Raw genomic sequence first — 22,993 nt, forward strand, 5'->3', positions numbered from 1 at the left:
CCCAAACCCAGAGGTTGGAGTCCCACACCGTGACTGAGGTGAGCATGAAGGGACCGAGGCCATGGGAGATGCAGGTGTCCCAGCAGGGTATGTTTGTGCTTACACATCAATGTATATGTTTCTATACCAATTTGTCTACTGTGAATGCAGAACCACGCAGAAACCAGCCTGTGCTGATGACAGCTGAGTTGTGAGCAGATTCCAGTAAAGCCATCTTCAGCCCTGAGCTTCTGCTTTCGCCTTTCCCCCACTGCTCATAGTTTCTGTAAGACTGAACCTTTCCTGAAGTAGGGGAGTTCCCGAGAGCGTTCCACTCAAGGACGGCTATGTAGAAAATGGAATTAGGAAATTACTTTTCCCCACGTCAAAAATGCCTTGAGTTGACAAGCTGGCCAAGCTGAAACCAAGCCTGAGTAAATTTTGCATCCATGGAGATGTGCTGCAGCAGAGCGGCGCGCTGATGAAGGCAAACTGTGCTCTCAGCAGTTTCTCTTCCCAGTGTCCTGGTGCCACATGGCTCCCTCAAGTATAAGTGAACTGGAGCGCGGGGAGCGAACGCTCTGACAGCCTGCAAGAGGGACACGCGCGTCTCTGCCCGTGCAGACCCGGTGCTCTCGGCCGTCCCTCCCTCTCCCCCCCCGAGCAGGCCCCAGCGACCCGAGGCGGCAGTGCCCCGCGGCCCCTCCACGCACCCCCGCCCCGCACCTCTCCCGCCTTCCGCGGGGTGGGATCGCTGCTCTGCCCTCCCCGGGGCAGGGCTCTGCGGGGCCGGTCGCCCGGCGCGGAGTGGAGCGGCTGAGCGTCGCGCCGCACCGGGCCGGGCCGAGTCGAGCCGAGCCGTGCTGTGACCAAGCCTCGGCGATGCTGGGCGTGCTTCTCCTGGCGTGCTGCCTGCTGCTGGGCGGCCGCAGCCTGTCGCGGGGCGACGCCGCCCTCGACCGAGACGAGCTGCCCTCCCTTCGGAGTGAGTGACGGCCACGGGGCGACACTTCGGGAGGGGCGGCCGCTTCTCCGGCCAGCGGCCGTGCGTGGGGTGCGCGTCACTGCTCGGGAGTGGGGGCGGCCAGGTTTTCTGCGTGGGGTCCTACGGGTCTAGCCGCGGGGGTTCGGCAGGGAGAGGGGCCGAGGGGGCCCCGTGCCGTGCCGTGCCGTGCCGTGCCGCCCGGTGCTCGGCAGCGGTGCCGCTGCTCGCTGGTTTCCCTGCACCTGGTCCAGAAGCTCACGCGGTTACCGTTTTCCGCACTCCCAATAAATTCCCCTTGTTTTCCTTATTGCCACACCAGCAATTCTCTCTGCTTTTTGGGGTGGAAGGATGTGGGAGGTGAGGAGGAAGGAAGCGGAGATAACTTGTGATCCTAGCTCTATTATGTATTATTCGTGGTAGCAAACACAAGTACCTGGAACTTGGAGATGCATGCTCAGCTCCCAGCTCAGTGTTCACAGATTCTGGCACACAGCACTTGTGTGCTGTCACCTGGTCTTCATATGGATTGTAGGAAGAAGTTGTTTCCAAAGGGAAATGTCATGTGCTGAAGTGCAGGATTCTCTCCTTGGGCCCTATGGGTGTTGCAACCTCACCTCCTGGTCCCTAGCCACAGGGTTGCTCCAGTTGTCTCCTTGCTGTTCTTCAGTTGGGTTTTTTTGTGAGGTCTGTATAAAATTTATCTTCTGTCAGCAGCCACTGCAGCTCTTGAGAATCTTGCCGATAAGGGCATGCAGATGTTTTCTTGAGGGTTCTCAAATTGTCATAGAATCATAGAATGCTTTCAGTTGTAAGGGACCTCAGCGAACATTCACTTCAAACTACCCCTGCCATGGGCTTGTTGCAACCCAGCAGATCAGGCTGTCCAGGGCCCCATCCAGCCTGGCCTTGAGTGCTCCCAGGGATGGAGCATCTGCAGCTTCTTGGTGCCACCTGCGCCAGTGCCTCGCCACACTCTGAGTAAATTCCCTCCTAACATCTAACCTAAAGCACCATTCTTTTTGTTCCCCTCTCCCTTTGTTCTATCACCATACGATTGTTGAAAAAGTTGTTTTCTCTCCTGTTCAAAAGCTCCCCTCAGTACTGGAAGACTGCAGTGAGTTTTCCCCAGAGCCTTCACTTCTCCAAACTGATCAAGCCCTGCTCCCTCAGCCTTCCCTCCTCTTCATAGGAGGAGGTACTCCAGCCTTCCGATCATCTTCATGGCCCTCCTCTGGACCTGCCTGAGCAGATCTGTGTCTCTTATCCTGGGGTCCCAGGTCTGGCTGCAGTACCACAGGTGGGACTCATGAGAGCAGAGCAGAGAGGGGCGATCACCTCCCTTGCCCTGCTGCCAGCCCTCTGTTGATGCAGCCCAGGCTACTGTTGGCTTTCAGAGCTGTGAGAGAACATTGCTGGCTCTTGTCCAGCTTTTTGTCCACCAGGACACCCAAGTCCTCTGCAGGGCTGCTCTCAATGAATTCTTCTACCAGTCCGTGCACATATCTGGGATTGTCCAGACTCCAGTGCAACACCCTGCACTTAGCATTGCTGAACCTCATTAGGTTCACATAAGCACACTTTTCAACTTGTCCAAGTCCTTCCAGATGACACCCCTTCCTTCTGTTGTATCAACTGCACCACTCAGCTTGGTATAATCAGCAAACTTGCTGAGGATGTAGCTGATCCCAGTGTGTATACAATTGGTAATGAAGTTGAAGAGCACTGGTCCCAAAATAGACCCCCAGTGGGCACCACTTGTCAGTGGCCTCCACCTGGACATAGAACTGTTGACCACAGCTCTCTGGCTGCAGCTGTCCGGCCAGCTCCTTATATGCTAAGTAGGCCACCAACCTTCAAATCTACCTCTCTCCAATTTAGAGATTAGGTTGTGGTGTGGAACCATGTCAGAGACCTTACAGAAATATGAATAAATGACATCAGCTGGTTTTCTTTTGTCATCTGATGCTGTCACTCCATTATGGGAGGCCACCAAATTGGTTAGATACAATCTGCTCTTGTTGAAGCCACACTAGCTGTCTTGGATCACTTCAGTTGTAGACTTTTCATCTTTGGATTGTTTGTTGTTGTTGTTCCTCACACACTCAGGCTGCTGTTACATGGGAATTCGTATAAGATCTTTTTTTATATGTGAATTCCAGTATCATGATGAGTTAACCTCACTGATCAGTGTTTACTGGTGTTAACGACTTTCACTTACCTGGCAAATTAACAGTGTCATTTTCTTGGCTGGTGAAAATAAGGCTGCTGTAGGAACTCATCATGAGAAACAGTACCCCTATCTGATGTTGTTTTCTGTGTTTGTGGTTAGAGGCTGTGTCACCTGCGTGGCCTGTGGAGGATTGGGTTGGACAAGAAGTATGAAGCACAATCTGTACAATGTCACTGAAAACACAAAAGCAAAGGCATACCTTGGGTATATGTCACAGTGTCACTGATATCAGTGACACAGCTGGCAGAATGACCTGTCCTCTCTGTATGTCTGAGTGCTCATGAGCTCTGTGCAGAATCCGCAACCAAACACCGAGCTGTAACCTATATCCTGCTTGTTGCATGTACTGTATGCTGGTGAGATCTCTTCTGTCTGTCATACTGCACTGTCCTGCTGCTGGCTGAGGCCTTTCTTTTGGTGAGCTGCACCCAAACTATAGGGGCTGAAACCAGGCACAGCATCTGGGTGGGCTTCTTCTTCTCATGCTCTAGATGTGGAATATCTTTTGTTGTTATTACTGCTTCAGGACATTAGGGGTAGTAAATTATAGATTGAAAGCACATATGGTAGAAATAATTATTGCAAAATTTCATGGCAAAATGGAAATGCTACTCAGATTTTCAAGGCATAACCTTCCGAAGCACAAAATCTCTCCTGTAATGGGAGAGGAACTCCATGAGTTAACTGTCATTGGATTTCAGTACGAATCAAATCGCTGACCTGTTACAGAGTTGTATTTTGCTGATTTCCAGTTCCTCAGTTCTTCTCCTTTTCAGTCTATATGCTCAGCTAGGCATTTCTTCAGAAGACCTTAAATAGCTGACTCTTCACATGCTTACAACATGATGTCACCGAGTTCAGTGAGTTTCTGTTTGATTCCAAGAAAGCTGAGATGTCAGGCTAACCCTGACTGTGTGCTGTGGTCCCAAGCGGTCACGTGCAGATGAACAACATGCACGGGCTGTTGTGATTGAGATAAATCCTGCCTTTTCTATATCACATTTACAATGCAGCATATGTTTTATGCCTCTGTTGTTGCAAACAGTGAGGAATTAGCACAGCAATTTATACTTAAATTTTTTAACCTTTACCTTAATTGGAATCTCAAGTCCACCACAGAGAACTATTTTGCAGCTCACAGCATGACTTACTGTGATACTTAAACCCATGCTGCATTACGGGCTGTTCCTTGGCAAATGGCATTTTAATTCCTCAAATGTGACTGATGTTTTAAGAACCATGTATTTTCAGATGACCAACTTGAGATATATTGTCCTAACCCCACACTTGTGATCCAGCAAATGGTCCACATATTTGTAAATGGCAGTAAATTTAGATCAGTATTGTTATTTTTTTGAAGTGTTGGTCATTCTGGTGGATATTTTCTGCTTTCTTCATAAATAATATAAGGATTTGTCTTCCAGTACTGTTTGATCATCTGCAGCATTCTACAGACTGAGATATTTTTGCCTTTTTTTTTTTTTTTTTTTTTTTTCCCCTGTACAGATAAAGGGATATTTATTATCCAAAGTTCAGACTCTAACTTGTGTATCAAAGTGGACACAGATGGCCTGGTTCTGGAAGACTGCAGTCAGCTCTCCAAAAACATGCTGTGGAAATGGGTATCCAATCGTCGTCTTTTCAACATAGGCAGAAGTACCTGTCTAGGACTGAACATCAGTAGACCAGAACAGCCATTGACTATGCTTGAATGTGATTCAAATCAGTACTCACTGTGGTGGAATTGTGATGGCAGAGCACTGGTTGGTGTATCAGAGTACAAATTAGCTGTTGAAAACAGCAAACATATTATAGCAAAAAAAAAATCTAATCATCAGTGGATCCAGTACATGTCCTACGATGAAGACATTTGTGAACATCCTTTCCAAGGTAAAAATAAAATATCATCATATAAATGTGTACAGGAAAATTTTCAGAAGTAATTCTGAAGGAACATTGTGTTAATATGCAATATTGTATTGAATTAATTTTTCTCCTCTTCTATGACATGGTTCCTCCCAGTCCTCCCCAAAGCACTCATACCTTTGCAAACCAGGAAACACCTATTTCAGATGCTCAAGCTAAACTAAGGATTTTCTGTTCGTTAGCTCTCATTATCAATTAAACCCAAAGAGAGATTCCAAACTGCGGTTGCAGTGTGCATTAATCAAAGGTTTGCGACACTCAGCACCTGGACTCTGAACATGTCAAACTCTGCAACAGAAATCAGGCTTGTGATGAATCATCTTGTACAGCTAGTGAAGGCACAGAACTGTAAGTCAGGATCCAGACCTGCAGACCTTAGCACTGTTCCAGGAACAAGGACTAAGATAAGCTCATTTTCCATGAACTGCCTCAGACTGGCACACTCTGGCCCCTTCCTCAACTTCTCCTACAGCATTTCTTCAGAAGAATGACCTAGTGTTTGCACAGCATGTCTCAGACTGGAGCTGTTGATATTTAGCACTTGAACATGGCTTTGGGACTGTGGAGCTCTGGGTCTCATTAGTTTCCCCTTCAGGTGCAGCTGGGCTTGGCTGCTGATCCCTGCCAGGCAGCTCCTTTGGGAGCTGTGATACCTACGGAAGCATGGTAGCATCCAACTTCTTCTCTAAAACCTAACAGAGTCTATGCTTAAGATCAGATAGAAAACGTTTGAAACCATAAAGAGTCCTACACATTTGCTATGTACACTCAGCAAGATGGAAGTAGATCTGGTCTAGTCCTAGGTCTGCAACATCCAAGAGTTTCAGGATCAAGATAAAGGAGAGCCTTGGCAAAGCCTCTCTCACTTCCATTTTCTGTTTTCTTCCTTCCATTTCAGCAGATACAGATAAGTACAAGGCAGCCTGTTAGTCCACCAGGCTGAGGTGATTCCTGCCTTCAAAACACGATGCATTAACTATGGTGAAAGGACTGGAGCTGGCAAATTTACTTTCTTGCCAGGAAGGAGATAATTTCTTGCAGTTAGCAGAGTGATAGCAGGCAGAGGTGCAAGCCTCGTTTCTTGTAATCCATTTTCTTTGTATCATCTGTTATATCAGAAGGCTTTGAAGGAGATTTACAATCCATAAACTGCATTTTTCATGTGTGTGCAGCCAGCCATTAACTCTGGAAACCTCTGGGAAGCTGGGAGCGTGTCCATCCTCTGTAGTCAGAGGACTTCGATCTTTAGCATATCAGCATGGAATCTTTGGCAAACAATTTTGTTCCAAGTGTGGCTGTGGTCTTTTGACCTTTCCTAGAAGCACATGCTCTGGGGTTAAGGAGATACAGAGGTAATGCTGTTACAGCTTGCAGTTGCACTTGATTCTCTCAGTACTAAAAATGCAGTAGGGCAATGTTTAAAATAGTTTATAAGGCATTAATTGATGTGACAACAAAAGTGGATAAGATTAGTGCTTTAGTTAGGTTATCTTTCTCCCTGGTATAATGATTTATTTTAAATGGTTTATTTAATATTCCTTTGTCTTTCAGATTTTCTTTCCCATAGGATGACAATAAGAATGGAGAAAACATTAGAAATCCATTTAAGTAAGAGTGGGAGAAGCAGGGGAAATTATACTAGATTGTTTATCTGTCATATACTAGGAAATAAAAAACGAACAGAGGTTGCATCCAAGCATGTCCAGATTATGGTATCTACACATTTAAATGCAGATTTTATATGATAATTGCTCTGTTTTTGTTGTTGTTTTCTTTAATTGCAGTAAGTTATGAGAATGTGCTCTGTTTCATGGTGATAAATTTAATCAACTTAACATTTCCAAATTCTGCTTACCGAAGTTATGCTGCCCATACTTGTAATAATGTTGTGGTATCGTTTATAAATTCAAATTAGAAAATAACCTAAGATATTTACATTTAATTATTGCTGTTATAAACAGAAATAATGAAGAACGGGAGAGAAGACATTTCTGTGGATGTGTTATTTTAATCTATACATTTCATTTATTACAGAAACATATACCTTGCTGGGAAATTCCTTCGGTTTCCCATGTGTTTTTCCATTTAAGTATAACAACAAGTGGTATTATGAATGTACCAGAGATGGAAAGGAATTTGAGTGGTGTGCCACAACAAGTCATTATGAACAAGATGAAAAATGGGGGTTTTGTCCTGGTGCTGGTAAGGCATTGCTTGTTTTCACTTTAATTTTTTTATTTTTATTTTTATATTTTTTTTACTCCTGTAGTATTTGTGATCTGTTTTAATAAATGTAGGACATGCTTTTTTGTGGATTACAAGGTTCCTTCCTTTCTGTTAGGGGGGAATGAATGTCTCTTTAAAAAACAAAGAGGAGACTGTAGCAGACTATCATGATTTGCTTTGTTTGGCCTTTGGAGACCCAAGTCCTTGTCCCAGAAGCACAGTTCCAGGGGAAAGCAAAAAGATGTCAGATGCTCACTGCTTTGTGCTGTCCACTGGCTGTGCCCTGCTGCTGTGCCGCATTTCTCTCCAACATCACTATGCAAAGGAAGGATTGCTCCTGCAAAAGGACATTCTGCTTTTGACCGCATCACATCTTTTACCTTCCTGTTAATCGATGCACTCTATGGATACTTACATTTTGGGGCCTAAAACACTTGGAAGAAGATTTTTGAAGATATTTGCTGTATGAAAAATTTTGGATGTGTAGTGTTCATGAATATTAAATATTACGCATAGCAGCTTGTAGATTATTTCATAAATAAGCAAAATATTATCTTCTGTCAATAGAGTGGTTTGGAAAAGCCCTTCCAGGTCAGCCTTTGTCTCAGATCTCTGTTCTAAAGCATGCTGTAAACATCTGGAAATGTGATTTTATAATGGGAATTTCCAGGGAATTGTTGAATCAGAGGGTATTTTCAGACCTGCTTATGTTTTGTAATTATAGTAGCTTTAATCTCTTGAGTACCAGATAGAAGGAAACTGCTTCATCACAAGTTGGGTGAGGCACTCATTGTTTATTGCATGTCAGCTCAAGGAAGCAAGGATCAGCTGGTGTGAATTAAAATGTGGCTCTGCTGGCATCATGGGAGTTGTGAAAATTGCCACCAGCTGCAGAGCAGCTCCCAAGGATTTGTCAGCCACCTGGGCAATGGAGTGGTATTTTATTCAGTTAATGCCCCCCTTCTTCTGCATGTACTGCATGTTACAAAGGGATACTGGAGGGGTTGACTGTCATGCTTCTGTTGTGATGCTACTGTCATTAATTAAGTAAATTGCTGACAGCGCCATACTTCTTATAGTCTTGTTGCTATGGGTGATGAGCCTGTTTCTTAGCAGAGCGTGGCTGCGGCACGTTTTGGAAGGAGAACCCGGTCACACATGTGTGCTACCAGTTCAACCCATCAGCCGTGCTGTCATGGCATGAGGCACGGGCAGCCTGCCAGGCACAGGGAGGAGACCTGCTCAGCATCACTAGCCCTGAGGAGCAGAGCTACATCAGCGACTTGAGCCGTGAGTAGGCCCTGTGTGCTGCTAGTGCTAGGTGTGGGTGCGTGCTTAGGGTGCGCAGATGGGACTGGCTGGCTGTTTAGTTTGGTAGCCTGGAAGTAAATCTATCTCTGTGGGGGGAAAGAAAAGACAAAGTTGTTTTTATAATCAATTGGAGTTCCCTCTTGGATAAGATCTCTGTGTGGAATGAGTCTCAGGCTGGTTCTGGGCAGTCTTCTGATGCTGGTTCGGTGCTAGCAAAGAGGACTAAGTGAAGGAACAGGCAATTGAACTGTGCTGCGAAAGGTGGCTCCAGGTTCCTTCCTATTATTGCTGGTTTTCAATAGCAGGATGTAAGCTGACAGGAAGTTTTAAAAATCATTTTGTTAGCTTTTTGATATATATACAGGCTGCAGAGAGAGTGGAAATTGGTTTGTGTTTGAAGACAAGCCGAGTCAGGCTGGCATTTCTGCAGCTGTTTGTCCCAGATTTAACTTCTAAGGTCAGTAACAGCTTACACAGGATGGGCGGCTTTTGAAGGGATGCAGACCTTTGAGTTTATTCCTCCTCAGCTCTGTGTTGAGTAACAAAGTGATAGGACAGAAAGAATAGCATGAGCTTTCTGGAAACCAATGTGAAATTTTGTTTTATTTCTACTGTAGCAAGAAGTGTATCTATACCTGTAGATACTTAAAGATGGGGAATGTATGGAGTCTACTTTGTCTGTTCTAGGACAGTTAAACATCACAGATACTGTGCTGTGGACAGGCCTGAATCAGCTAGAGGAAGGTGCTGGCTGGCAGTGGTCGGATGGAGCACCACTGGTATTTGTCAACTGGAGAGCAGGTACGGATTTGTTTTAGCTGTGTCGTTGTTGCTTTCTGTAACTGCAGCTGGGGAGTGCTGTTCCTACAGCTACATTTGAAAAGTGAAACAAGTGAATCTGTGTAACTTTCTGTTGAAATATTTGTTCAGCTCATGAACTAAAGCTTCTTCTAGGGATGGGGCATCCACTGAGATGCATCTGTTCAGTGTTAATGAACTAGGCCTTCTGTCTCCTGCTTTAAGGGTGTTTTGAGATTCCAGCTGCATATTTAATAACTATGTTCTACCTTGTCACAAGGAGTTTTAGTTTGTTTATGGTAATGTGCAATTAAGGTGAGCTTTGCGACTTGGCTTGCTGCATTTTGAGGTCTGTCCTCCAGCACGTGTAATGTTGACACCACAACTTGTTTCAGCCTCGCATGTGACAGCAGCACCCAACACTGGTGGAAAGATTGCCACATGTATAAGTGGTGGTTAATGTTAAGCTGTCCATAGCATTAGTTTAACAATGCTGGAAGTTCGAGTGTGCAGGGCTGCTTATACATTCATTCAATACGAGAATAAGAGTACAGCACTATTTTACAACAATGGGCTTTTTGTAATTGTGTGCTTCTCAAAAAAAATGTGTTTACAGATGTTTCTGAGGACCGTTCTAGTGAAAATCATTGTGCAGTGATGAGTTCAAAATTGAAATATGCCTGGAAAAGTTACTTATGTGAATCTGGATTTCCTTTTGTATGCAAGAAATATTTAAATAAGACAGAGCACGAAACACTGGGTAAGTCTTTCAGTGTTACCGTGTCCTTTTTGTGAAGATGGAAAGAGAGCACAAGGAAGCTACCTGAATATAAAGTCATCAGAACAGAATGTTAGTTGCAGTAAACGTGTGGGTTTGCTAGTTTAAGTTGAATGCCATTTACCTTAACTGAAGTGGTAACGGTTTCTTCTGCTCAAATGCAGTCCTGGACAACACCTTGAGAGTTTGGAAACTGACACATAATTTCAATACACACAGCGTTTAATCGATTCCTTATACTATCAGAGGCTTACAAAATGCTCAGTCTCTTTGTATTTCAATACAGCCACAATTTTGAATTTAAAAGTAGCCTTAGAATGGAAGTTAAAAAATGGAAGCTGAAAGTTAAGCTTAGAATGGTCTTAACCAATTGCCTGCAGAGGATAAAGTTGCATAAATTTGCTGTTATTTTTATGACATGCCATGCTTTTCTTAACTGAAAAAGAATTGTGTGTGTATTTTTTAAATCATTAATATAACACTAGTGTATAGAATGCCTCAGATTCCCGTTCTGTGGGAAACTTAAACAAAGAATTATGTTCCTTAGGATATTAAACACTGCTTTTATAAAACCAGATAAGTGCAACTTTTTCCTGATAAATCAGAAATTTCCCTGCCTGTTTTAGACAATGAAATGGGACTTACCCACACTCTTTACAGGTATTCTATCTGTAAGAGTTTCAGCTGGTTTTGGATCAGGCCCAAAGGTAATAAGGAAATGCAACAAGTTTTAAACTGAATAACAGTTCTATTAGTGTTTGTACTAGTCTAGCAACCTAAATGGTTGAGTCATAAAATAAGGTGGGAAAAATTCTGTAGCTGATGTTCCACAGAGCGTGTGTTTTGTCCTCCTTGGAATGACTCTGTTTTCAGCATTTGAAGTTAAGAAAATAGTTCTGCATGCATTATAAACACAGTACAACCTTGGTAATTCTATTTAATATTCTAATATACTCTAACTTTGTATGGTTAATTAAAAGATACATGGAAGTATTATGCCACTCATTGTGATGCTGGCTGGTACCCGTACAATCGCAACTGCTACAGACTTCATAAAGAGGGGAAGAGTTGGAATGATGCTTTGATCTCATGCCAGAGTGACAGCAGCGGGCTCATTAGTATATCCTCCATGGCAGATGCAGAGCTGCTCCGTAACTTGCTTCTACGAGGTGAGTTTTAGGAGTTAAAGTGTGCAGTGTTTCTTCAATTGTTTTGCGATGCTCTTCCATGCAGCCATAGAACATTGTTAGCCTACATTATGTGACACACCCAAATGTTGTTAACAGAAGAGGGAAGTGTGATATGTGCTCCTTCTAGAAGTCTTAAAAATGTAAAGCTTCACTTCCTCCAATAAACACAATAAAGTAATGAATAGACATATTGGAACACGGTGAGAAAATGTATGATGCCCTTGGTGTTTCAGGAGTGCATCACACCCAGTCTTCTGTAAGATTGCTGCTTGCGCTTCATTTGACAGTGTGGCATTTGCACTGGACCACGCTGGGCAAATGGCAGGTAGTGGTTATAGCAGAAGTTAGTGGTTTCCCTCATGAAACCGGGTCAGTTTTCATTGATGTTACCACCCTTAAACCCAAAAGCAGTTGATGGTCCCTGTTCTCTAAAGAATGCATAATCAGAGTAATTCTTACTGAAATCTGATGAGTAATTTTAGTAGTTGCGTTGATATTACAGGAACAATGGGCATATTTCCTTCCTCATTAAAATATATTTTATTCTTTTACAGAAAATGTAACTGAAACATGGATTGGATTATATAGTAGTAACATCTCAGTTGTTTTTGAGTGGTCAGATGGCACCCCAGTGAAGTTCTCATACTGGCACAGCCAAGAACCTACTACCTTCCAAAGAATAGGACAACTGTGTGTTTCAGCACAAGGACCTGTAAGTTTCCTTTTCTTGTTGAGAGAACATGATGGTCACTTTTATTTCAGTTGATAACAAATTATTTTCTCACTATGCATATTTTTGTAAATCACAATCTATTGTATGACAGTCTTTCTATTCCTAATATATTCAAATTGTGATAAATGCAACGTGGCTTTTAGGAACCAGTACACTTTGCAGTGCTGATACACAGAAAAATTAATCATCAATTTTGAGCTTATATTCAGTAAAAACGTTACATACATAAAGCTTGCCAAATGGAAGCTAACCAGTATTAGTAGGTATTTTGATAAAGACAAATAAATGTAAAATCCAAGTAGCAACAAAAAACAAGTAACAGTTTATGACTCATCAGTCCAAGTCTTTAAGTCTTCAAATTTGTATTTTGAAAAATGGTCAGCTGTGTCAATTTCATGTTGCTGTTAGTATTTATAACTTCTGTGAGGCATCTTTCAAAACCAGACAGCAGTCTTGGCCTGCATAAAACTATGAAAGTTAACAGTAGTAAGACTGACCCCAAATCAGTCAGGTGATGTAAGATTGGGAGTAATTTTCAGGTAAGCTTAGATTACGTCCTGTCAGTACATAACTCACGGCACTGACAATTTTGTTTTCTTAATTTAGTCATAAACTTACTTTACTTTTAAACTTACAGTACTTAAATTTTCTAAGACCTGTCTTAGATTAAGGGGCAATATAATCTAGTTTTTCAATGAAGTAAATTTCACCCAAGTGTAGAAGCTGTATCAGAAAGTTTTTGTTGTCTCTTTTGTAGTGAGTTCAAGTTACAGTGGTATTCATGGTACAGTAGTGTTCATGGGAAAGATAAGACAACTACAGTGACCTGGAAAGTTCAGCTCCCATTGGAAGCACAAAATAGGTCTTCAGTAAAATTCTGGTTTCAGGTGTGCTAAACCATATTTGACTAATTTTGCAAATGTAAGCAAAAAATAAAAGTTAATAGGAAGTAGTGGAAAAGGAGATTCAAGATATAATGCTTCAAGCATTGTTTCCAGTACATGTCCAATACTGATAGAAGTCTAAGAATATTGTACAAACTCTGAAGTTTTTTTGAGTAAGGTCTGTTCAGACATAAAGATTAGTTTTATAAAATACTGCAGTAGATAGGAAGAAGGTTTGTTATGTGATTCTGAAAGGAAGCTTGCCCATGCTTTTAGTTAATTAAAATGCATTACATCTAAGGGAGTGATTTAAGAAGAAAACCTCTTTCGTATGATTGTCAGCAGAACTTTTCAAATTAGTGTTGTTAAAAATAAGTGATCCATATAAGGGTGAATAAAGGAATAAAGCAAGAAAAACTAGTCTGTTACTTGCTTTTATTGAAAAATTAAAAAGGAAGAGAAATTGTGCAATATCATGTGTGTGTGTGTGTGTATTTTTATACATAAATATTTATAGACACACAAACATATATATATATATATATGCAGGAGAATATGATTATGTATAGAATATAATATTTCTTTTCTTTTCTCTCCCTCCCTCTCCCTGTCCTTTAGGATGGACATTGGAAAGTTAAACAATGTGAAGACAAATCTTTCTACATTTGTGAAAAAGCAGGAGAAATTAACAGTGTTTCTTTTGATGCAGAATCAAGTTGTCCAGAGGTAAGAGATTTTGTGGGGGTTTTTTTATTTGTTTCGTAACCTTACTGATAAAATAATACTATATGTGTATTCTTTAAAAGTAGATGGAGAATGTGTGAATGTAAATGGTAGGTAGATGATTTTTATTTTTTTTTTTTGTACTGAAGATGTGCCTGTTTTCCTAGGAAAATCTAATTGCCTTGAAAATATGTAAACAAAAATTTAAGGTAAGATTAAAAGCTTTCCCAGGATACCTCTCATGGCTCGTTTTGTTGTCAGCAGTTGTGACCTACTTCTTTCTAGATCAAAAGTAAAAACCCTTTTGTACGCCATCTGTGCAAATAATGGCTGTTATATGATGCCTCAACCCACACATGGTTTTCATACATTTAAAAGGAATGTCAGGGTGAAAGACAATCAGTTTCATTGATGCGGAGAATGAACTCTTCCACTCATACGTTAGCATTCCTTTTACTTTCAAACAGAAATGAGGAGGAGCACAATTAACTAAATTAGGGCATTACAATAAGTTATCAGGCTTCTAGGCTTTGCATTTCACTGGTAATAAGTAAGATAATAAAGTATGGTTTTATTTATCCTGATTCCTTTCTACTATGTATAAACAACAATTTTGTGTTCTTAGATTTTTATTAGAAACTCTGGAGAAGTTTCAATTTTTCTATCAACAGAAATACGTCCTAGTTGGCTTATTTATCCCTTTTTTTACCATTAGGTCCTTTTTCTCAGTTCAGTTGAATTGTAAGAGGTTGGAAACTGGCCAGTTTGAAGATGGATGCAGTTTTTCCCCAGAAATACAGTGATCAGGTCCAACATTACTGCTTTTATCCAGGTTAAAATTTCCAAAAATTTAGGATGATTGGTTCATTTGGACCAACGTATTTTATTGCTTGAGAATTGTGTGTTACAAGTGTGAAGAACAACTTGTAGTCCTGACTACATGAAAAATGTGCAGAGCATCAGGATTTCCAAGTGTTGCTAGGAGCTGACAGCACTTGAACTTTTAGTACCTTGCAGGAGTGAGAGTTAAAAGCCATTGGTCTTAAGTAGCTTGGTGTGCTCTGGCAAGCTTCCTGTTCAGGATAAATTTCTGCTTGTTGATGTTCCACACCCGCTAAAAATATAAGTTGAACCCTCTTGACAGGCCCTTGATTTCTATAAATTTCTTTCTAATGTGAAGAGTCATGTTCGTTTAATCAAAAGAGGTCAGTTCTAACCTTACTGACAGTTGTGTTTTATTTCAAATGTTTTGTCTTGACAACTCTCTTTTAATGTTCCGTTTGTATGTTGTTGTAAGTTATTGGCCTAATTTTCCAGATCAGCCCCAGCTCTTTATTTCATGAAGTTATCCGTTCTTTTTTTCTTTTTTTTTCTTTCTTGTTTCTCACATTTGATCCTTTGCTTTGTTAGCCTCTTACTGTCATTCATATTCAAAGGCTAGTAGACTCAGGCCTCAGGCACAGTTGTTTATTTTTACAAAGCTTTATAGTCTTATCTTTTATCTCATGTTGGTTTTATAACTTGTGCATCACATGAACTAACTCTTAAAATTTTCTGTGATTCCACTGAGTGGAGTTTTTGCAGAATATCCATATCAAGTTACAGCAGAAACCTACACTTCTTTCAAAGACAAAAGGGTGCTAACCGCTTTCTTCCCTCAGCAAATCAACTCTTCTTTTTCCTTAGCTGGCAGGATATTAGCGCCAATAAATATTTCATTGCAAAGGTCAGATTCTCTAGGCACTTCTAGGCATTTTGTTTAAACCAGCTTTTGAAACAGACTGTGGAATTGTCATCTGCTTGACGATCAAGTTGGGAGCTTTTATGTATGGAGCTGATTGTATTGGTGCTGGTGACTTTATTTAATCTTCTGTACTTTAATTGGTGCATCAAAAAATAAATTTAGAACTAAATTGTACATCGGTCTTTATGGCTGTGGTAGACAAATGGAACTGAATTTTTAAGAGAATTCCTAATAAAGCTATAAAGCCTTGTACAGAGCAGGACTGCTGCTTAGACTAAGGGTCCATCAGCCTCATGTTCTGCCTTCCACTAGTGGCCATGAATGATGTTGGGAAGAGCAGAACAGGGTAAATGTGAATAACGTTTCTTTCAATTTCCCTTGACCTACAGCTTTTGGGGATTTCCTGAGCCTTTCATGACTTGTGTATATTACAGGATACACTGGATTTTCCCTCTGCAAATGCTTGTCCAACTTTCCCTTGAACTCATGGGAATTCTTTGCATTCACCACACTTGTGAAGAGGTCTATAAATTTGCTACCCTTCCACGTTCAATCCATCTCCTTCTCACTTAGCTTCTTTTATTGTCCCCAGAATCTCATACTGGGGTAATAATCCACCCTCACAGCACTCTGGATTTTTTACTTTGCCCTAAGGCATCTCTTTTCGGCAGGCTGAAGGGTCAAAGCCTGCTCAGTTATTATGTGGAAACAACTCCTTACATTTCATCATCCTTGCCCTTCCTTTCTAGTATGCTTTTTTAGCAATTGGGGGCTGCAACTCAAAAAACAAAAAAAAACAAAAAAAAACAAACAAAAAACAAACAAACAAAAAAAAAAAAAACAAAAAACCAAAAAAAAAGAAAAAGAACACGATTACTTTCTCTGTTCTCTCTGTCCTTATAATTCTTCATGTTTAATTTTAGTTATTGTCTAATCTGGTGCTTTCATGGAACATTACCTGCAGATCTCATTCCTGCAGTGTAGGAGCAAGCTAGTTTGTCCCTCAAGCTGCATGTGAAACAGTTCAGTGAGGGCAGGAGAGGTCTCCATAAGCATCACTTCCTGTTTATTTGCACTGAATGCAGTATTAGTAACAGATTACTCAGCCTTTAAAGTTTGGAATTTCTCAACTTGTGCTTGCCCTGATTGCAAGCTTACCATCTTCCAGTCACTCCACAATTATGGTTATTATTTTTAATAAAGATTAGTGTCAAATTTCTTTTCTCCAGACTTGAGGCACCAAAAAAGCTTTTTGAGGAAGGTTATGCACTGCCATTTGTTTCCAATTTAAATTTTCAGGAGGTTATGATGACTGTGTTTGCTTAATTTGATGCAATACACTTGTTCACTGGAGAACTTCAGTCAGAGGGAACAAAAGCTTGGCCATTTCTCATCTGCTCTCCTGCAGAGCACTTGGGTGGTTGCAGACTAAATGGGGTGGTTTGTCGTTCTGACTGTTTGTACCACAATCTCTCCCACAGCTAATTCAATTTCTGACCTCTCTACCCTGTCAAAAAGATCAGAGCACAGGTTAATGAGAAGGGGAAGCTTGTTCAAAGGCTAAGAACGTTGAGAGTTGAACCAGGAGGAAGTGTACTCAGGCCATGAGTAGGCTGTGTGCAGGAGGGGCTTTTTTTGTCAATGCTTGAACCTCTCCTTCCCTAGTACTCACTACCTTTACATCCCCATCAAAACACAAGCTGCTATGCTCTGTCTTGTCACCCACTATAGAATCCACCACCTGGAAGAGCCCTTCTCACCTGCAGGTGCCTCTCTCTGGCAGGGAAACTCCAGCTTGTTGCTGTACAGTCAGGGAAGATTTCCAACACAGGTTTGCTTATTTCTGTTGGCAAAATGAGCATCTGAGCATGCATATGTGGTTTCTCAGATGAAGCCACAGGAGCTGGTATTACACTGAAGGAGGATGACAGCAAAGGGCAGCAGAGCTGTGTTCAGGCTCCCCAGCATGCTCTTGACAGCAATTAAGCACGTTCTTAAGCAAAAGTTGTTGTCTTCTGGTGCTGGTTCCCTGTTGCTCCTCTTTGCAAGCTCCCTCATGGGAGAGGCAAAGCAAGGCTAGCTGGTTGTCTTTTCTGTGTGGCTTCAAGATGAGCTGTACAGAGGTGGTTTCTTGTTCCCATAGTCTGCTGGTTATTTAAAATGTGCAGGCAGGAGCACCAGGCAGCTATGTCATGGGCACTGGTGCAGGCAGAGCTCCCACTGGGCCTGGTGTGGTCTTCTGGACAACCATAGGTGGATGACAAGAGATTAATAATGAAAAGTGAGACAAACTGCACTCTGACAGTGTGTTCCAGCTCATTGGATGAGCCATGAGCATGTCTAATTTTAATTCTGTATTATCAGAACACAATGGTTGCTGCTTTCCTTTTAAAATTTTGAAAAGGAAGAAAATTGCTGAGAAGAAATGAATAACTGGGAGGAACTGCTGCATGAAAGGGCAGCATATTTCTGGAGTAAATATTTCCATTTTCATGTGTGGAGAAAGAGCAGCTGTAACTTTTTTTTTTTTTTTGTAACTTAACTGATTGCGATGGGGCAGTGTTTGACTTGTACTTCAGGTGTTCAATATCAGCAGTGAGTTAACACAGCTGTAAACCGTTGAGTGTTACTACACGCTTTGTGCCAAAGAGGTGGCCTAGAGGCTTGGTATACCCCTAACTAAGTCAGCAAAGCAATGTTCAAAGTATAATGTGCAAGAAAAAAAAAAGTGTGGAGGAAGTGCCTTAAAGTTGCCCACATCTTTGCTATACCCATTAAAGATACTGCTATGTGTATATTGAACTGGTTCTTTTTTTGTTTTTTTTTTGGTTTTTTTTTTTGTTTTGTTTTGTTTCGGGGTGTTTTTTTTTTTTTTTAATATATTTTAAGGATTTAAACTTCATTTTGTTAAGTTCACCTACCTCTTAGGGAACTTGAGGGGAGCTGCTCTGGAGCCATGGAAGAGGGCTGTAGGGTTGTGAGTGATGAACAGACAGAAATGACAAATGGGGATCAAATTCTTAACATCCATATACTATATAATAATCTATAAAAAAATGTTCATTTCTTTTAAGGGATGGGAAAGACATGGTGGATATTGTTACAAAATCGACAGTACCCCTCGAAGTTTTGAACATGCTTCCAGTGGTTATTTCTGCCCATCTGCACTTGTGTCAGTAACAAACAGGTAGTTAATCCTATCAGACAGCGTGAAGATGCTTCTAACAAGAGCTGTTCTAACTTCAGAGAGCATTGCATGGCAAAAGATAATTACAATTATGAAATAATATTTGTTTGAGAATTGAGTATAATTACTAACATTAGCTAGAAAAAAAGGTGTGTTTTACTTTATTTTTAATTGACAATGATTTTAGTAAAAAGCAATTTTAAGTCTAATTTAGATTTATAGCAATGCCCACACATGAGCATGCAGGAATCTAAACAAAACACTTTATACAGAGGTATGTAACATCCTCAAGAAATTCAATTAGTGTACTTGGAAAAACTATATTGAAAAATTATTGTATTTTTAACTTTTATAATCAAAATGCATAAAATTTTAATTGAGATCAGGTAATGTTTTATGAATCTTTCTATTTAGTTTTGTATTTATGTGAATCTTCAGCAAATAGGGGGAGAGAATAAGTGTTTGAAAAGCATCTGATGTCTGTCTACACTTGCTCTTTTTCCTGTCTACCCGTATTCCAGCTTCAGCAAAGCTTTTCTTCTCTGTAAATGTCCAGACGCTTGAATTTCCTCTAGTCTGTTTATGATTTACCCTATATATTGGATTCCCATTACAGGTAGACTATATACATACTTAAACATATGTGTATTCATTATTTAAAAAACAAAACAAACAATGCACTAAACAACAGGAAAAAAAAAGAATGGTAATGCTAAGTCACGGTCTGAAGCAGTGATTGAGCACCTGGTGGGAAAGCAGGGCCAACCCAGGGGAGCTCAGCTGCATGCAGTGCACTGAATGATCAGAAGGGGTGGGGCCAGGATCCACCCCTCACCAGACCTCATTTAAGGGTTGGCAGTGGAGGTGAGGGGATCTCACTGGAGGTCTGTATGCACCTGAGGCTGAAGGTAAGCAGTTTCTTTCCTTTATTTCTGTGTCTATGGCTGCTGCGTTTGAGCAAATCCTTTCTTGCTGCAGCCTGGGTCTTTGCTGCTCTGCTGTCACTATGCTTTCCATCACGTTACACCCATCCATTTAAGAGAGAAGTACTGTAACTGCCACCAATCAGATGGTGATAGCTAAAAATTTTAGGGAAAGACAAGCTCCCCAGCATGAAGATTTAAAGTGGTGGGAATTTGGCCTGCTAGGTGGTTTCATGATTGTGCCCAATAAATGCAGTGGTATACTGTGCTGCAGCAACAGATGTTACAAGAAGGATAAAGAACAAATTCTGGGCAGCTGAGCATTTACAACTCAAAATTCACAGTGAGCTAAGGGCACACTGCACATCGCTGGAAGCATGTGTTCTGTATTTTTCTGTTTATTTGATTTTACTGTGTTTTTGGTGGATGTAGCCAATGCTGTTTATTATGTTAGTTTCCACTTCTAATGTTGGAGCAGCAAAGGAAGCTTATTGTTAGTTTTTTATTGTGTTGTACCAATTACATCTGAATACTTTATACTAAAGTGAAGAAGAGATTACTGTGTGAGACACATGCTACTTAAGAAAACTCTAAATGTCTCACACAGCATTAATGAAGAAATTTGAGAGCGTAAAAGTAATTCCTTTTGCTGGTGCTTGGAGTTTTTCAGCTCTGATTCCTTAATGTTGTTTTTTTTGTGTCTAGTTCTAATAAGATACTTCTGTGCAAAGCTTTTGCTCTTCTGTATTCTGTACCTTATTATGACCCTGCCAACTTTTCTTCTTCATAGAAAGATTTTCTAATTTATATCTGTTCATCATGAATATATTATATTTTAGCATCTTGCAGCATTAGCATTGAGCTTAGGAGATCTCTATCTACTGTTCTTTGAACATGCCCAAATGCAGGGGAGTAGAGGAAGAAGAAAAGGAAGAAAAAACTATGCTATATCATAAACTGATCTGTGAAATTTTCCACAGAGTTCTGTAAAGATAATTAAGTAACTTCTAGATAATTTTCTTGGATATTTTAAGTTGTTTCATGAGATCTACTAACCAAAATGACAGTTGACCTATTCTGTACTAATAAGCATTTTGTCTTTATTGTTTTATTAGGTTTGAGCAAGCTTTTATTACCAGCATGATCCGTAGTGTGGTAAAATCTGAGAGAACTTATTTTTGGGTAGGACTGCAAGACCTTAACAACACAGGAGAATACTTTTGGCTAACAACAGATGGGAAAAATCGTTCTGTAAGCTACACAAACTGGAACAAGTATCAGCCACGTGAGTCATGTGCTGAATTAAAAAAAAAATAAAAGCCTGCGGGGAGAAACATGCTCCCACTACAAGTGGTTTGCAGTTCTGTTTTTGTGAAGAAGAGGGCAGAGATTGTCTGAGATACATTTCTGGCAATAAGAACACTGTGTGTAGAGTTTTAATTCTTCCTCTTCACTTTGCTGGTACTTGGTGTGCCATTAGATTTTGTTTTATGGTAATCCAAAGAAAATTTTCATTTTTTCGATTCTTGGAAATAGCAAGTTAATATGTAGAATGTTTGAAAATTGATTCAAATGTGGCCAGTGATGTTGTGGCCAAACATTTGAATCTTTAGATGATTAGAACTTAAGTTCTTCATCCTTTGAAACGTGAACAACTTAAAGATATCTGAAGATGTAGACATAAATACAAAAAGATGCTGTTTTGCTAACTGCTTTTAAGTTTCTTTCTACATTTGTTGCTTTACTGCTGCAGTTCACTGAATTGCTGTTTTAAATCGCATTTTCCTTTCTGCATTTTCTGAAAGGAATCTTTTGTTGTTTCGTTTTATATGCTCATGTCAGCCAAAACATGTTTACAACCTGATTGCTGACCACAGAATTTGTTACCTTTGTAACCTCATCAAAATTTTACCTTGCACTCAATGCCTCTGAAACAGTCACTTCACCAAAAATTCACAAAATTCAAGTGCTTTGTTTGCTGGTTTCTTCCATGCTTTAGGTCATTCTGGAGGATGTGTGGCAATGCGGGGGCAGGACCCTGTTGGTTACTGGGAGGTAAAAAGCTGCAAGAACTTCAAAGCAATGTCACTGTGCAAGCAAAAAGTCAATTCTTATGAAGAACCTGAACTTACTTTTCAAAGACATTTGAGTTCCTGCTACTTTGGATGGGAGTCAGAAGGCAATTTACTCAACTGCTACAAGGTAATTGGTGAATGTGTTTTAAATTTTTCAGGTTCTATGTTGTTTTAGGAATATACTGTTTCTGAAGGATATATATATATATATATCCTTCATATATATATAATATATATATATACTGTTTCTAAAGCACTGTTTTCTACTTAGCAAATAAAAAATATTACCATCCTTTAATGGCATTTTAAAGTGAATGAAATTCTTAAGTCTTGAATCAGAACTGTGCTTGAAATATAAACTTTATTGTAGGAAGAGCTGTGATATTTAGTTTTTATGGTCTTTTGAAACAATTGCTCTCTGAAATCAATCACACTTACGGCAGTGTTTATTTTATTGCAGATATTTCACAGAGAGAAAGTTCTGATGAAAAGAACATGGAGTGAAGCAGAAGCATTATGTCAAGATTTTGGAGCACATCTTGCTAGTTTTTCCCATGTCTATGAAGAGACTTTTTTAAACAATTTATTATATACAATTTTTGATAGGTAAATAGGCTTTACTAACGTTTACGGATTAATGTGCTTAAGGTAACCCTTGTTAAAATAACCCACGATCTAAGGAATGTACTTTAATAGTGTCTGAAGAGGACTACTACTAACACAAACTTAGAAGTGGGTGAAAAGAAGTGTAATAGTACGCTGTAAAGTGACTCTTTTTGAAGATGATCTTTGCAGTAGACATCAAATGACTCTTAATGTTAGTGATGTTCTTATGAGTTAACATTCCTTTGTTGAACTGGAGATTCTGCAATTTGAATCCTATTTTAAAAAAAATTTCTCTTAAAAATATGACTTAACATTTTAGTAACAAAAGGGGTTTACTGCAAGGAAACTAAAATGTTAATAAATACATTGCAGTATGAAATAGAGTTAAAAAATGAATACGGGTTTTTGCACTACTTAAAAGTAATTTATGGAATAGCGAAGGAAAGTTTGTTTAAAATAGTTCTCTGCTTCTATCACAGGACAGAAGAAAGACAGTTCTGGATTGGATTTAATAAAAGAAACCCATTTTCTGTAGGGACGTGGCAGTGGTCCGACAAAACACCTGTAAGTACCTGCATACTGTGTATAAGTTCCCAAAAACAAGTCATGTGAACAGATAAATGGTGGCTAGCAAAGCTCTGGTTTGTGTTTTTTTTTTTGTTTGTTTTTTTGTTTTTTTTGTTTTTTTTTTTTTT

At 40.2% G+C, this 22,993-nt stretch overlaps 1 protein-coding gene across 2 annotated transcripts in view; it reads left to right on the forward strand.

The window, feature by feature from the left end:
- The first annotated feature begins 861 nt into the window (after positions 1–861).
- PLA2R1 (phospholipase A2 receptor 1) overlaps positions 862–22,993 on the forward strand; it is a 37,207-nt gene continuing 15,075 nt past the window's right edge. Inside the window, exons 1-14 of one of the 2 annotated variants that reach the window (XM_042822621.1) lie at positions 862–964; positions 4,701–5,084; positions 7,155–7,322; positions 8,463–8,636; positions 9,345–9,458; positions 10,072–10,215; positions 11,214–11,402; positions 11,978–12,135; positions 13,659–13,766; positions 18,582–18,694; positions 20,733–20,902; positions 21,617–21,819; positions 22,153–22,298; positions 22,778–22,862. In XM_042822621.1, coding sequence (XP_042678555.1) covers positions 862–964; positions 4,701–5,084; positions 7,155–7,322; positions 8,463–8,636; positions 9,345–9,458; positions 10,072–10,215; positions 11,214–11,402; positions 11,978–12,135; positions 13,659–13,766; positions 18,582–18,694; positions 20,733–20,902; positions 21,617–21,819; positions 22,153–22,298; positions 22,778–22,862 — 2,259 coding nt within the window. Of the gene's footprint in view, positions 965–4,700; positions 5,085–7,154; positions 7,323–8,459; positions 8,637–9,344; positions 9,459–10,071; positions 10,216–11,213; positions 11,403–11,977; positions 12,136–13,658; positions 13,767–18,581; positions 18,695–20,732; positions 20,903–21,616; positions 21,820–22,152; positions 22,299–22,777; positions 22,863–22,993 lie in introns of those variants that run through there. The other variant, XM_042822622.1, reaches the window with a different exon arrangement.

This window comes from Centrocercus urophasianus, unplaced genomic scaffold (assembly GCF_019232065.1).
Source record: "Centrocercus urophasianus isolate 14NV4802_14NV808 unplaced genomic scaffold, USGS_Curo_1.0 seq_20, whole genome shotgun sequence".
Taxonomy (NCBI): Eukaryota; Metazoa; Chordata; class Aves; order Galliformes; family Phasianidae; genus Centrocercus; species Centrocercus urophasianus.